General features: G+C 45.0%; 1 protein-coding gene across 1 annotated transcript; it reads left to right on the top strand.

Moving 5' to 3' along the window:
- The first annotated feature begins 1,318 nt into the window (after nt 1-1,318).
- LOC119378352 (nascent polypeptide-associated complex subunit alpha-like) lies at nt 1,319-11,920 on the top strand. Its single transcript, XM_037647517.2, has 6 exons — nt 1,319-1,387; nt 1,863-1,954; nt 2,425-2,504; nt 4,236-4,460; nt 6,152-6,289; nt 11,582-11,920. Exons 2-6 carry the CDS (start codon nt 1,882-1,884, stop codon nt 11,891-11,893), a joined length of 828 nt encoding a protein of 275 aa, XP_037503445.1. The 5' UTR covers nt 1,319-1,387; nt 1,863-1,881; the 3' UTR covers nt 11,894-11,920.
- The last annotated feature ends 461 nt before the right edge of the window (nt 11,921-12,381 follow it).

Below are 12,381 nucleotides of genomic sequence, written 5' to 3'. Positions count from 1 at the left end.
CGGAGCCGCACGTTACAGCTGAGCTGGTTAACCTGGTTTTCGCTCGTACGGAGTGCCTAGGCGGTGTTTTTTTTTTTTTTACATTTGTTGTCCCTTTTCTTCGTATTTTGTCCTGTAGATTCTTCCTTTTATTGTTTATTATTATTAACTTGTTTACTTGACGCGCGAGCCAGCACCTGGGCACGTTAAATAAATGGTTGATTGATTACGAAAATCTCTTACTCAAAGCTCTCGTGGAGAGATGAATTAAGTGACGTATAACTAAATTCCATACATACGAGCGCCGTTGTTATAATCATGTTCACCGTGTAATTCCATCCAATGTTCATGCACTGCACCGTTCTTCAAATACCAATTCATGCAAATGCCCACAAGGAGAATTTTACGCAATTAATGAGGTCACGAATACGAAAAGTCTTTGAGCGTTTTTCGCTGTTTCGCGAAAGGGGTAGTCAGAATTAAGAGATGTATGCAGCAAGAAGCCATTTAGTTTTACCACAAAATGCAATGTATTTATATTTCTGATTATGACGTTATTACGATACCTTAGATATGCTTATTTCTATAGGGATAGCTTCAGTGAACTGAAGCTTTCGCTGAAATGAAGTATGTATGTTGGACATTCGGTTCAAACCAAGGAGGTTTAAAAACCAAATCATCCTATAGGTTTCATCCACCGTGGTTGCTTAACGGTTGAGGTGGTACATTGCTGAGCTGGAGTGTGCGGGTTCCATTACCGGCCGCATTTCGATGGGCGCGAAATGCAATAACACCCGCGTACTTGGATTTCGGTGAATGCTAAAAAAAAAAGAAAAATCCCACCCTGCGTGGTCGTCGAATATAATAGAAGAATATAATAGCGGTAGAAGAAGAAAAAACGACACCTCTTTGCTTTCTACGAAAAAGCTCGTTACTGCTTTAGCGAACAGGGGGGGGGGGGGAGGGATAGGGGAGGAGGAAGCGCAGCCGCCCTTCACCCCCCCTCCCCCTCGCAAAAGGCAGTTCTGTCTTTTGCGACACTTTATGTCTCGCTACAGCCTGCTTTAGTAGAAATAAATTAATTATTGAATCGGGCAAACACTTGGTTCACGTTCAAAAATCGCGCGAAGTCAATACGGCTGCTTCAGCTTCTAAGTGGCGTCACTATAGCGCTACCAAAATTTTACGCAAGCGTGATCAAAATTTTCAACTGCAATAAACGCATTATAACATGTTTAAAGACGTCTACATGCTTCATTATTTAGTATAACTTTTCAGATATTTTGTAATATGTCATAAATAATTATAATGTTGCAATAGTTTCGGCACTATCCCGACAGAGGCCCTTTTCGTCGCATGTTTTGTGCGTGAAACCCCTTTGCCCCTTTTCCTTTGCAGCCGGCTGCAGGTAAGTGAATTAATATCCATTGTCATCGTGAAATTGGTGAAATTTTATTCGCCGACTAGCAAATTGTGCGGTAGGATCACTCGCAGTCCTTTGCTTCCAGTTGCGATTTCGAGCGGACGCCTAGGCGTACCTGAGTTATGGCATGGCGCGTCTTAGGCATCGGCGGCCCTGCATTGATTTTAGCGTCGCGCTGTAGAAAATCGCGTTAAAAATCAGGATGGCGAGGAACAGTTAAAACAGAGATTTGGAGGCTCCTTCGTTTTGTTACTTTCTATGACGTTATAATCGATGTGCCGTAAAGCAGATGAAATTGGCAGCTGAGTCACCGGCTCTAGTTTCTTCGATACACCACAGCCGGCGTCAACTAACTTTGATTACGGGTGCATGAACGCTCTGTTCTATTTTATGCGAACTAGTGGAACTGACTCTCCCGTGGTTTTTGCTCACGCTGTAACTCTTGATCGTGTCTGCGCAGATTCACAAACACAAAAAACATGCCTGAACTCAGCGCACAGGATTCTTCCAAGCGGGAACCCAAAGTCGAGGACAAAGTGACTGTGGAGGACGGTGAGTAGCGTGCAATTGCCTCGTGCTTCGTAGGAGGTGCGTCGAGTGTCGCTAGGCTTTTATCGAGTGTCGGGAGGTGTTCTTGCTTTTCAATGCCGGTGTTCGGAACCATAGTTGGTGTTGCGGTGCTACTGTAAGACGATATGGGTCTGTCGTTTCGCGCGATTGTTGTGGGTAGTTCATTGACTCGCGGTTGCTCACGCGTACGTAGGTAGGCCTCTTGGCGTTTTACTGACGACGTAACCGACGCGTTCGTGTGCTTGCCACCTGTGAATCCGGTATGCTTAGACTAGGCTTTTCTTTGAACAATATAAGTGTTCCGTTGTGATTGATCTCCATGCAGCTGTTTGGCTGCGGCCGTGTTATATTAGTAAATGTTCCAAAGCCGTGTGGTTCAGCTTATCGTTTTCAATTGCTCGACGCTTTCGTTGACCTAAAGTGTGAAAAAAAAAATAAAAAATTTGTTTCAGCCAGTGACACCGACTCCGGCAGCGATGACACGGCGCCAGAACTTGACGATGACATTGGAAAGGCGACTGGACAAAGTCAGGTAAGGTGCACGAAAGACTTGCTTACTGAAGCATGGGCAGATCAACAGTTAACTGAACTTTTCTTTGTGTTCACGAGAGAGCTTCATTGAGCATATATCCTGTAAATCAAGTGCATGCTCTGCCACTTGCCTCATTCACCTGTGCACTTCATGGATGACTTCACAGAATGGAGTAGATTACCTAATGGGTGGGCTTAACGCTTTGAGGCACTTTGTACTCATTTGTGTACACAGCTTTTTTGCGTCGACTACTGGCTAAGGAAGAGCAAGATACATTGAAGTTTGGGCGGATTGAACCTCTTGCGTAATAAATGCTTCCTCATTTAGCTTCATTTTGCAGTGCACTTTTGCATATGGTCACTTTGCCGAAGGCATTTTCATGTTCAACATGTTGTTCAACGTTCCACTTTCCGCGTGCCACATGAAAAGTGTAATTTTTCTTTGCATGAAATGAATATAAGTGGAAACGAAAGTCCACTGTGTTTCTGTCCTGAGATATGATTTTACTTATGCAAAAACAACATAAATGATGAATAGATCGTTAATTACAAATTAAGACTATTTACTATAAAGCATAGAATTCAATGTATTATGGCATTATTTTTGGGGCAGTAGAATATCGATTGCCTTGAAATAATTTGATGCATTCACAGACAGTTGTTCATAAATGATGTCTGAGAGGGTTACAGACGTCCGCTGCAGTGGTATAGTGGTTACGTTGCTTGGCTGCTGACCTGAGGGTCGTGGGTTCGATCCCAGCCGCGGCGGTCGCATTTCGATGGAGGCGAAATGGTTGAGATCTGTGTACTGTGAGAAGTCGGTGCATGTTAGAGAACATTAGATGGTCAAAATTTCTGGAGCCCTCCATGTTAAAGAAACCAAGGTGGTTAAAATCTGGAGCGTTCCACTACGCAGTCTCATAATCATATCATGGTTTTGGGACGTAAAACTTGAGATATTATTATTAAAAGTTATAGACAGTTCATTGGCTGTGCGGGAAAAGGTTAAAGGGGTCATGAACCACTTTTCCAAGTAATGATCTAATGGCCTCAGTATCGGAGTGTACTGCCCTCCCGAATCGATTGCCGCAAAAATTTCTCGAATCCGTCAAGAATCAGCGGAGTTACGGGGGTTTGGCGCACGCTCCCAGCGCTTTCTCTCTTTTCTCGTGCCGGCGAGCGCACTGGAAGCTAGACAGGGAGGGATGGCATGGGGGAAAGAAGTTACGCCAGCGCGCGTCATGAAACGCGATCGCTCTCCCGCTGTGATTCGCTTGCGCGAGTGCGGCTACCGTGTACTGAGGAGTGCGCGCCGGCAAGTGGCGGCACCCCGCGGCAAGAAGCGCATCTGATCCGAACGCCGCTCTCGATTTACGTCGGCTATCCGGCCAATAAGCATGCTATGTTCTCTGCGACGTACAGCGAGCAGACGCCCCGCCCACCGACGAGAGTGAGAACCGGCCTTCTGTTTGAAAAGAGGGTGGCCTGGGGAAACGGCAACTTCGCACTCCGCTGTGGCCATTTACGCGGCGCGCACGAGTGTAATTTGGCAGAGCAGTTTCATAGCCGTGTCAGCTTTCCGCGGGATTGTTTTTTCAATCAGCCCAAGGGGTGGCTTCATGACCCCTTTAAGCCGTCACTAAAATGTTCCAATGTTTAGGAAGACAATGCGAAGGGTTCTTCTGATGCGTTCATGTTCGGCGTAGTTTCAACTTTGTCACATTCCTCACAGATTGCGCAGGCCGCGGGCATCACCGAGGAGCTGGTCAGCAAAGCCAAGCAGAGTCGGAGTGAGAAGAAGGCGCGCAAGCTGATGTCCAAGCTGGGACTGAAGCAGGTGCAGGGCGTCTGCCGGGTGACCATCCGAAAGTCCAAAAACATCCTCTTTGTCATCACCAAGCCAGACGTCTACAAAAGCCCCGCGTCAGACACCTACATCGTCTTCGGAGAGGCCAAGGTGTGTGTTGTGACAGTGCTACTGGCAAGCCTCTCGACTTCAAAAAGAACAACTTTGGGTTGAACTTACGTTAAAGCAAACAGTACTGGGGGGGGGGGGGGGGGGGGGGGGGGGGGGGGGGGGACAGTGTAAAAAATATTTTTTTTACTGGTATCTATTCTCTTCTTATCACAATGTCAGTGCTTAGTTTATGTAGGCAGGTCATAGCTCTGTGACAGTAAGTCTGTACTTGCCGCATCTAGAAAAATCAATCTGCATCTGTACTGAAGAAATATTGACTCCAATAAGCACTCAGATAAATATACCTTGCAGCCGTTTGCCATTTGAAATTGTAAACATGTACCCATTTGTTTACTTTTATTATCTGTCAAGTTAGTACAGTAAAAGTTCGTTAATTCAGCTTTCATGGGACAGGAAAAAATGTCCGAAATAACCGAATGCTGAAATATAGAAAGTATCAAGAACACTGTAAACAAGTGTCGGTTACATCAATGCATTTTCATTTTCTTGATGAATATGTAAATCCAGTACTTATTTTGCATACTAGTAGTGTAAAAGCCACACTTTTTGTCATTCGTGGCTTCTTTTGCAATGTTACCGTGGCTAAAGACCCTGTGTCTTGAGCCAAAACGTGCTCTAAACCCATCTTTTATTACATACCGCCATCATCACGCGCATGTGGCGATTATTTTTTCATTGAAAAATGGCCGTCAAATGATCGTTCGTTCACTACCATGTAGCAAGAGTTTTATGCCAGCATGCGGACCACGGCAGAAGCTCTTCATGTTCAACAGCTTCCACCTTGTTTGAGTTTTCTGACATTGTGCGCCCAGTGGCCAAAGTCAAAACGAAGCTACTGAATGCTGCATCCGGTGTGGATGAAACTGTGCCACTAAAAACGCGATCATAGCGTCCACACAGTTCTGAAGGCACACGTGTGGCCCATGTCCAGAGTCAAAATGAAACAGCTGAGCGCCGCATTTGCTGCTGAATGAACGTGGATCGCTAATCCACCATTGTAGATGGCGCCTCTGCAGTTCCAAAGGCAAGCGACAAAAACGAAACTACATGCTTGTGGTAGCTTTGACCCCAGTCGCTCTCAAAGAAATTGTAGATAGTGCCCACGTGGTGCGCTTGCGCCGAGTAAAATTGAAGACTAAACAAGTTGCCACAGCCATTGAAGCCTTGGCCACCAAAAATGCGATTGTGCTAAGATAGTGGATGGCAACCACACCTTTCTGAAGGCCCGCGACTGTTTCGGTTGTTCGCGAATGCCTTTTTCGCTTCTTTGCAGTGCTTTGTTCTTGCCGTGCTCTGAGGATCGTCTGAATTAACAGGGTTGTGGCCAAATGTGACCGAATTAATGACACTTTAATGCTATTAAGCAATACGTATGCTTGTCCTGGGACCAGAGGAAAAGTCTGAATTCTCTGATTTTCCTAATTGATGGGGGTAGAATTAACGAGCTTTTACTGTAGTTCTTTTTGATTTTCGTAAGATTAATTTTTGTTTCTTTCCTTTGACTCTATATCTCTTTTGATTTGATATCTCTGAATCTGGAGCAGGCATTTATTATTTTTTCGCTCAAAAATGTTTGTATAAGTTTCTGTGCTAATGCAAGCAGATATTAAAATGCTTGTTTGAACTTTGTTTTAATTATTTTGCACTTGGTGGCTCCTTTTGCTCTCCAGATTGAGGACCTCAGTCAACAAGCCCAGATGGCAGCGGCCGAGAAGTTCAAGGCACCCGATGCTGGCGCTGCGATGGGCGAGCCGGCACAGGCTGCAGTGTCTCAACCTATCGAAGAGGAGTCTGAAGAAGAGGAAGAGGTTCGTTGCAGTCCTTTTCTGCTTGTTTGCTTGCCATATTGCTGATGCTCCTCTTGTTCCTGTGGTTTTTATGAGGCCTCATTGCGCCAGATGAAAAGAAAGTTCTAATTGACCAGTTGTCTCAAGAAGTTCTGCTTCTCTCATCGAGGCACGTCAAGCCATGCTCTGTATGAAATAATTCTTACAATCCTTGGAAATGGGAAACTGCATGACAGGTTAACGGGAAGTGCACACATAGTACCAACTGCATGAAGTTTCAATCCATTATTATTTTTATAAAACACAACATGAAGCATAACTATGTGAACGAGTTTTTCATTATGCAGGCATTTAAAAAGAATAAATTGGATTGGATTTTATTTTCGGCTTTTTCTTTTTTTGTCCACTCATCACGCAGCAAAGCTCGTTATCTCTGGTTAATTTGATCTTGACCAAAGGTCCCTGTCAGCGATAAACTGGCAAGCTCATTAAAAATTTAGTACATGGGCTTTTGTGTTTTTTAACCTTGGAGTGTACTTGCACAATTTAAAAAGAAAAAACTAGATGATATCCAAATACCACGCCCCCACTCTTGAATACCGTGCTTTGTTGCTCTAGTTGGAGTGTACATTACGACTGGTGGCATTTTTTTATCTGTCAATACAAAAAGGATGTGTCGCTTGAAGCCTCTAAGTATCGTAGCTTGAAACATGAAAAACATAATGAAGCATACCGTATTTACTCGATTCTACCGCGCCCTCGATTGTAACACGCACCCGTTTTCCGCGACCAAAAAAAAAAAAAAAAGTAATACATCGATTGTAACGCGCACCCATTTTTCATGAGAGAAAAGAACAAAAAAAAAAGTCCGTAGGGGTCAAACTTCGCACATTCAGAAGAACAAGTATTTGGGTTTTAAAGAACTAAAGTTTCAAAAAAGTAAAACACAAAGTCAAAAAGCGGGCCTTGCCGCTAAAACTGTCACCACTACGGCGGCAATACGAGTCGCGTAATGGATGAGTACTCGTCGCTGTCAACACTCTTCGATTTCGGGAAACCGGCCCTGCTTTTGTCCACAGAAACTTTTTCGTGAAGCTTTGCTGTAAAAAATCTTCTGCTTCTGTTTTCGCCAGTCTCGCACGCACGTTTCGGGAACTCCGAACGACCGCGATGCGGCCCGATTTCCGTCCGTCTCTCTGCACGTATAATAACTATTCTTTTAAGGGGGGAGGTGGCGATCGAAAAAAACTTTTTTGTTTGTTGACCTAGAGTAATGAAATTTGGCAGGCATACTGAAGAGTGCCTCGAATAGCTATATATAAAGTTTCATTGCGATATCTCGAGTAGCTTTCAAATTACACTATGTTACATGATCTGATGACATAGTCTGCTGGTGAAAAGCCTAGCATTGTAACAAAACATGCCAGGAAGGTCCAAGTGGTTTTGATCTTTACTCAAAAGAGCTCTACACAGGATGACATTATTAAAAATTGTCTATTGCTTTTAGTTTTTTTACAAATAACATCCACATCAGCTTCATGTATTGCATCAGAACTTCTCACGCACTAATTATCACTTGCACAAAAAACTAGGCCCTAAGCAAGGTAAAGAATAATGTCATCCTGTCAACAAGACTTCAAGGATTGAAAAAGAAAAAACGGAATCAAAATCTGTGTAGTAGTTGCCAAGATATCTGCTCCACAAGCTGAGCAAGATGCCAAAAAAAAAACAGTATTGAGAAAACGGCGTTTAAAGTTTGGCCTTCTCTAAAACACGTAAAGATAGTGATCTTTGGTTTTTTTTTATGATGTTTCACTTCTTGGACATGTGGCCTTTCTGCAGTGTGCCTTTGTTCTTTTTTCATAACCTCCTTCTTTGTTTTTTGATCTAAAAAAAAACCAGTATGGATTTCAAACCAAGTTCTCTGTATGAAGGAGTGGTGTGACAGACAAGACAGAAAAGAAGATATTGCAATCTAATAAGGCCATATACTGAAATAATTACACATATTTCTTGTATTTATGCTGTCATTAGCATAATTAAGTCTTGCTTATTGATTACAATTAATCAGAATAATTTTTATAAAGAGAAAGGTTTGTTGTGAGAGAAAATGGCTCACACCATGATAGCCGATGCCTTCGTTCCAAATAGCAAACAGTTATGGCCAAGACATTAGTGGCACAGGGATTCTTGAGCAGTTTATTCAATGACGCGAGTTGGGCAGATAAAAATTCGTCCCCCTGCTTCCTACACGGTCTTTTGCCGCTCTCGCGTATGAAACGTATTATCATTCGGCCGACCGCGGCAACGCTAGTCTACGAGGCTTTCATTGTTTCAGAACATTCATAAACGCCTGCGGCGATATCAAGCACGGCTCCAAGCACGTCTAAATTACATCACTAGTGCTTATTGATAGCACTCTGACCGCGAAGTGCTCGGCCGCGGGGTCCGTGGAGCCGGCGCGTGATGTGCTTGGTGACGGCGTTCGATGAGGATGCGCGAATGCAAAGCTACGATGACGAAAAATCTGCGCGCAGTATACTTTGTATCGCATTTTCGGGTGCCGACGCGCGAAATTGCTACCGCTGCTCCGAGCAGTCCGTGGCCGTGGGGTCTGACGATCGAGCTTGGCTGTCGAGTTCACTGCCGATGCGTAAAATGCCCATCCGCGGTTCCGAAGTGCCGGCGAGCGATGTGCTTCTTCGCTTGAAGCACATAGCCGCGAGCACGCTAGCGCGTTGTTGTTGCCCGCAAAGTTCGAGGTTCGTCTCGCCAAACGGCGCCGTGAGCGGAGTTAGGCCTAGTGACGACTCCGAGCAGTAGGTGCGCAGGCCGTGGTGCCCGTTGCTTCAAAGTCCGTAATGCGTGGTCGTGAGTACAAAGAGTCGTCCCGCGATCGCCTTCGTCACGATGTCAGAAGTGCTGATAAACAGAACATCTAACCGCGAATCCGACGCTGAAGTCAACGCCAGAGTCGGTCCGAGACGCGCGTTTGCGATGTTCGCTAGGAGTGCGGCGCACCATCGTAATCAGATCGAACTTCCTCTTGCAGCTCCAAACTAAAGCGTAATTATATCTTAAGTGATCGTCGAGCCGTGAACACAGAACTATTGCGAACGTGTCACGAAGTAGCGCGATTCTCGACAGCCGTGAACTCGCGACACGCAGACGACGATCTCCCGGAGCGAGCATCGGACCAATGGCAAGGCGAGCTGGGGCAATGGCTGGGGCAACATGGCGGACGCGGCCAATCGGAGGCCTCGGAACGTCTCTCAAGTGTTTGCTTTTTGTGCGCTTCTTTCTGAATGGAGGAGCCCGCTGAAGCGGGGAATTTGAACACGGAGAAATGCCCTTTCCAACAAGCCCAAAAAGTTGGTTCGCGGTCGCGTCATCGCGGAGCTACAATTTTTTGAAAATCACTGTTTTTTTTTTGCCATTTCCACAATAATTTTCGCCACCTCGGAGGGCAAAACAAATTTTTCGAAGCACTTCTGGGTGGTTTTCAGTTTAGATATTTTGGAATCAGATAGAAAAAGGGTTCCAGAAACTGAAAATTTGATTTTCAGAAGATCGATTTTTTTGCCATTTTTCGCAATACGAAAGCCGCGTCCCCCCTTAAATGCGGCATCGTGGTACACTCGTCGAGTATTTGGAGTCAGCACTTCCATGCTGTCAATGCGAACGCAGAACGGGATGACAATCTCCTCAGCACACGTGCGAACTGAAAAAATGGCAGAAATGGCCAAGGCGCGTAGGAGGCGGCCATTTTGAAATGTTGATGGCAATACGATAACCGAGTTTCTTTTCTTTTTTTTTTTTTCTTTCAGTACTCGATTCTAACGCGCATGCGATTTTTGGACTCATTTTCCCGGAAAAAAGGTGCGCGTTAGATTCGAGTAAATACGGTAGTTGAAAAGGAAGAAAGTGGTCACTGCAGCCATTCTAAATTGTTGATGAATACAGTCGCCGACCGTTTATTCGGACTATGCGGGAACCGTCAAAATGTCCGAATAGTTGGGAGTCCGAAAATAAGGATTCACCAGAAGAAAAGCACCTTTATTGGCCCAGCAGCTGTCAGAAACTTGTCAGTGCTCGTCTGTATACGTGCATGCTTTTACGCGCGACCAAATCAGCCTGTACTTCACCCCTGTGGGTCGGCAATAGCACTGCAACGGCCTACGCTAAATCCGCATTTGATGGCTGTGGTGTGGAAGGCTTGTCATAGCAGTCACTGTCCACATGCTTGGTTCGAGTAACTGGAGGATGATCACATCGCCCAACTCGGCCAAAGCTCCCAAGCAACTTCAGATTGAGGTCAGCCGCCTTCCACCTGGCATTGCTGCTTTTTTCGCCATCGTGAGGGCCTTGTAGTTGGCGCATTTCTTTTAGTTCCAACGGTGCACATGGAACGGGCGGCGTCGGAGCAGTTTCAGCAGATCAGGCTCGCACGCCAAGCAACAAACAAGAGAGCATGACACAAAGCTCAGGACGCAGATCAGGCCTAGCCACAGAAATATCTGACAATGCAAACCCTCAAACACCAAAAGGGAATGACGTTGGGCTAGTTGATGTTGCAGCGCTCATGTTGTCGTACTCTTTTTGTCCGAGTTAGGATCCACGTCGCACTCGTACGCGCTGTCACTCACCTCAAAGCCTCAAATGCCGCACCGAGCTGATTCCGATCTTGGCTGGCTTGGCTTGGCCTGCTGTTTGGCCGTGGTAGCCATTAAATTGATGCTTGGCTGGCAAAAGCCAAAAGGCAACCGTTACATGTAGCCAACAAACATAGCCTTTGAGATCGGTAATTTCTGCGTGGATCTTGACTCCGGCGCGATGTCCAGCTATGGCCATTGCAACATTTCAGTGCCGGCAACCTAGCAGAAATATTGTAGACATTGCTGAGAGCTTGTCAGGGCATTCAACGTCGCACTCGATCCACGGGCCGAAGTCCGAAAATTCGAACACCGCACTGTGGGGCGTCCGAATTTTCGGTTGTGAGTTTACATTACTTCAATAGTGCGAGTGGTGGTGCCGCGAACGTGTCCGAATAAATGAGCATGTCCCAATTTTCAGCGTCTGAATAAACGGTCGCCGGCTGTATTGAATTAAAAGAAATGTTCTGGTGGTTTCCATCAATGTCGCTGCGTAGAAAAGTGCAATCATAGTTTTTCAATGTTTTGGACCAATATGTCCCACTGTCCATGTAACTAATGAGTAGGGTATGTGTGTACTGTGTTTGTCGTCAATTCTACTATCTTGGAAAGCTGCGCCCAGTTATGAGCAAATTGTGAAAAAATATTTTTTTCTTTTCAGGTGGACGAGGCAGGAGTGGAGGGCAAGGATATTGAACTCGTCATGTCCCAAGCCAACGTCTCTCGAGTCAAAGCAGTCAGGGCGCTCAAGAACAATAACAACGACATTGTCAATGCAATTATGGTAAGCTGCAGCCACTTGGCAACTCCCATATCTGTTATTGGTGCTGATTTAGGAATGTGTAAGCTTTGTAAGCCAATTTTTTGTTTTGAAGTTGCTTATTTTCAGCATATCCTGCTGCTGCTAGTCAGTAGACAAATTGAAATTGGTTCTTTTGTGAAACCAGATGCGCTCTCATTATTGTGTTCCTAACGGGCCCCACGTCACTTTTTGGATTACATATAGTGGAATTACTATTTTCTGTGCTTGTTGCATAGAACCTGTGTAAAACTTATATACATAACTGTTGTTTACCTATTTTGTTAATGCAGCCAAACTTTGTTTTAACGAACTGTGCTCAAGGACTATGTTTTACAGCGGGCAGAATGGGTGGGATTTTTCTTTTCTTTTTCTTTTTTTTCCCCTTAAATTAGGTGTAGAAACCATAACTTTGCCATGCCATAAAAAACACAACAGACTTGACAACACCAATGTCTTTTCATTTTAGCCACGGTAGCTAAATTGTGGCTGGCAACGTTGATGGCCTCCAGGCATCTTGAACTGACCTTGATCACACAATGTGTTGTCAGTTGTTGGCATGATTTCGTTGTCCTGTGATAAGCAACTGAGGCTGTATTCTCAGCAGATAACTTTCAGAGGTGCTTTCGCATTCGTGAGATTTCACGAATGAAATGCTGGAC

This window comes from Rhipicephalus sanguineus, unplaced genomic scaffold (genome assembly GCF_013339695.2).
Source record: "Rhipicephalus sanguineus isolate Rsan-2018 unplaced genomic scaffold, BIME_Rsan_1.4 Seq799, whole genome shotgun sequence".
NCBI lineage: Eukaryota > Metazoa > Arthropoda > Arachnida > Ixodida > Ixodidae > Rhipicephalus > Rhipicephalus sanguineus.
The sequence above is the reverse complement of the archived record's forward strand: the minus strand, read 5'-3'. Positions and strand labels throughout refer to the sequence as shown.

Excerpts from the sequence above, each read along its gene's own strand:
- LOC119378352 (XM_037647517.2), top strand. The coding sequence starts at position 1,882 with ATGCCTGAACTCAGCGCACAGGATTCTTCCAAGCGGGAACCCAAAGTC. Across the intron at positions 1,955-2,424 it reads CAAAGTGACTGTGGAGGACG|CCAGTGACACCGACTCCGGC; the intron begins GTGAGTAGCGTG and ends AATTTGTTTCAG. Across the intron at positions 2,505-4,235 it reads AGGCGACTGGACAAAGTCAG|ATTGCGCAGGCCGCGGGCAT; the intron begins GTAAGGTGCACG and ends CATTCCTCACAG.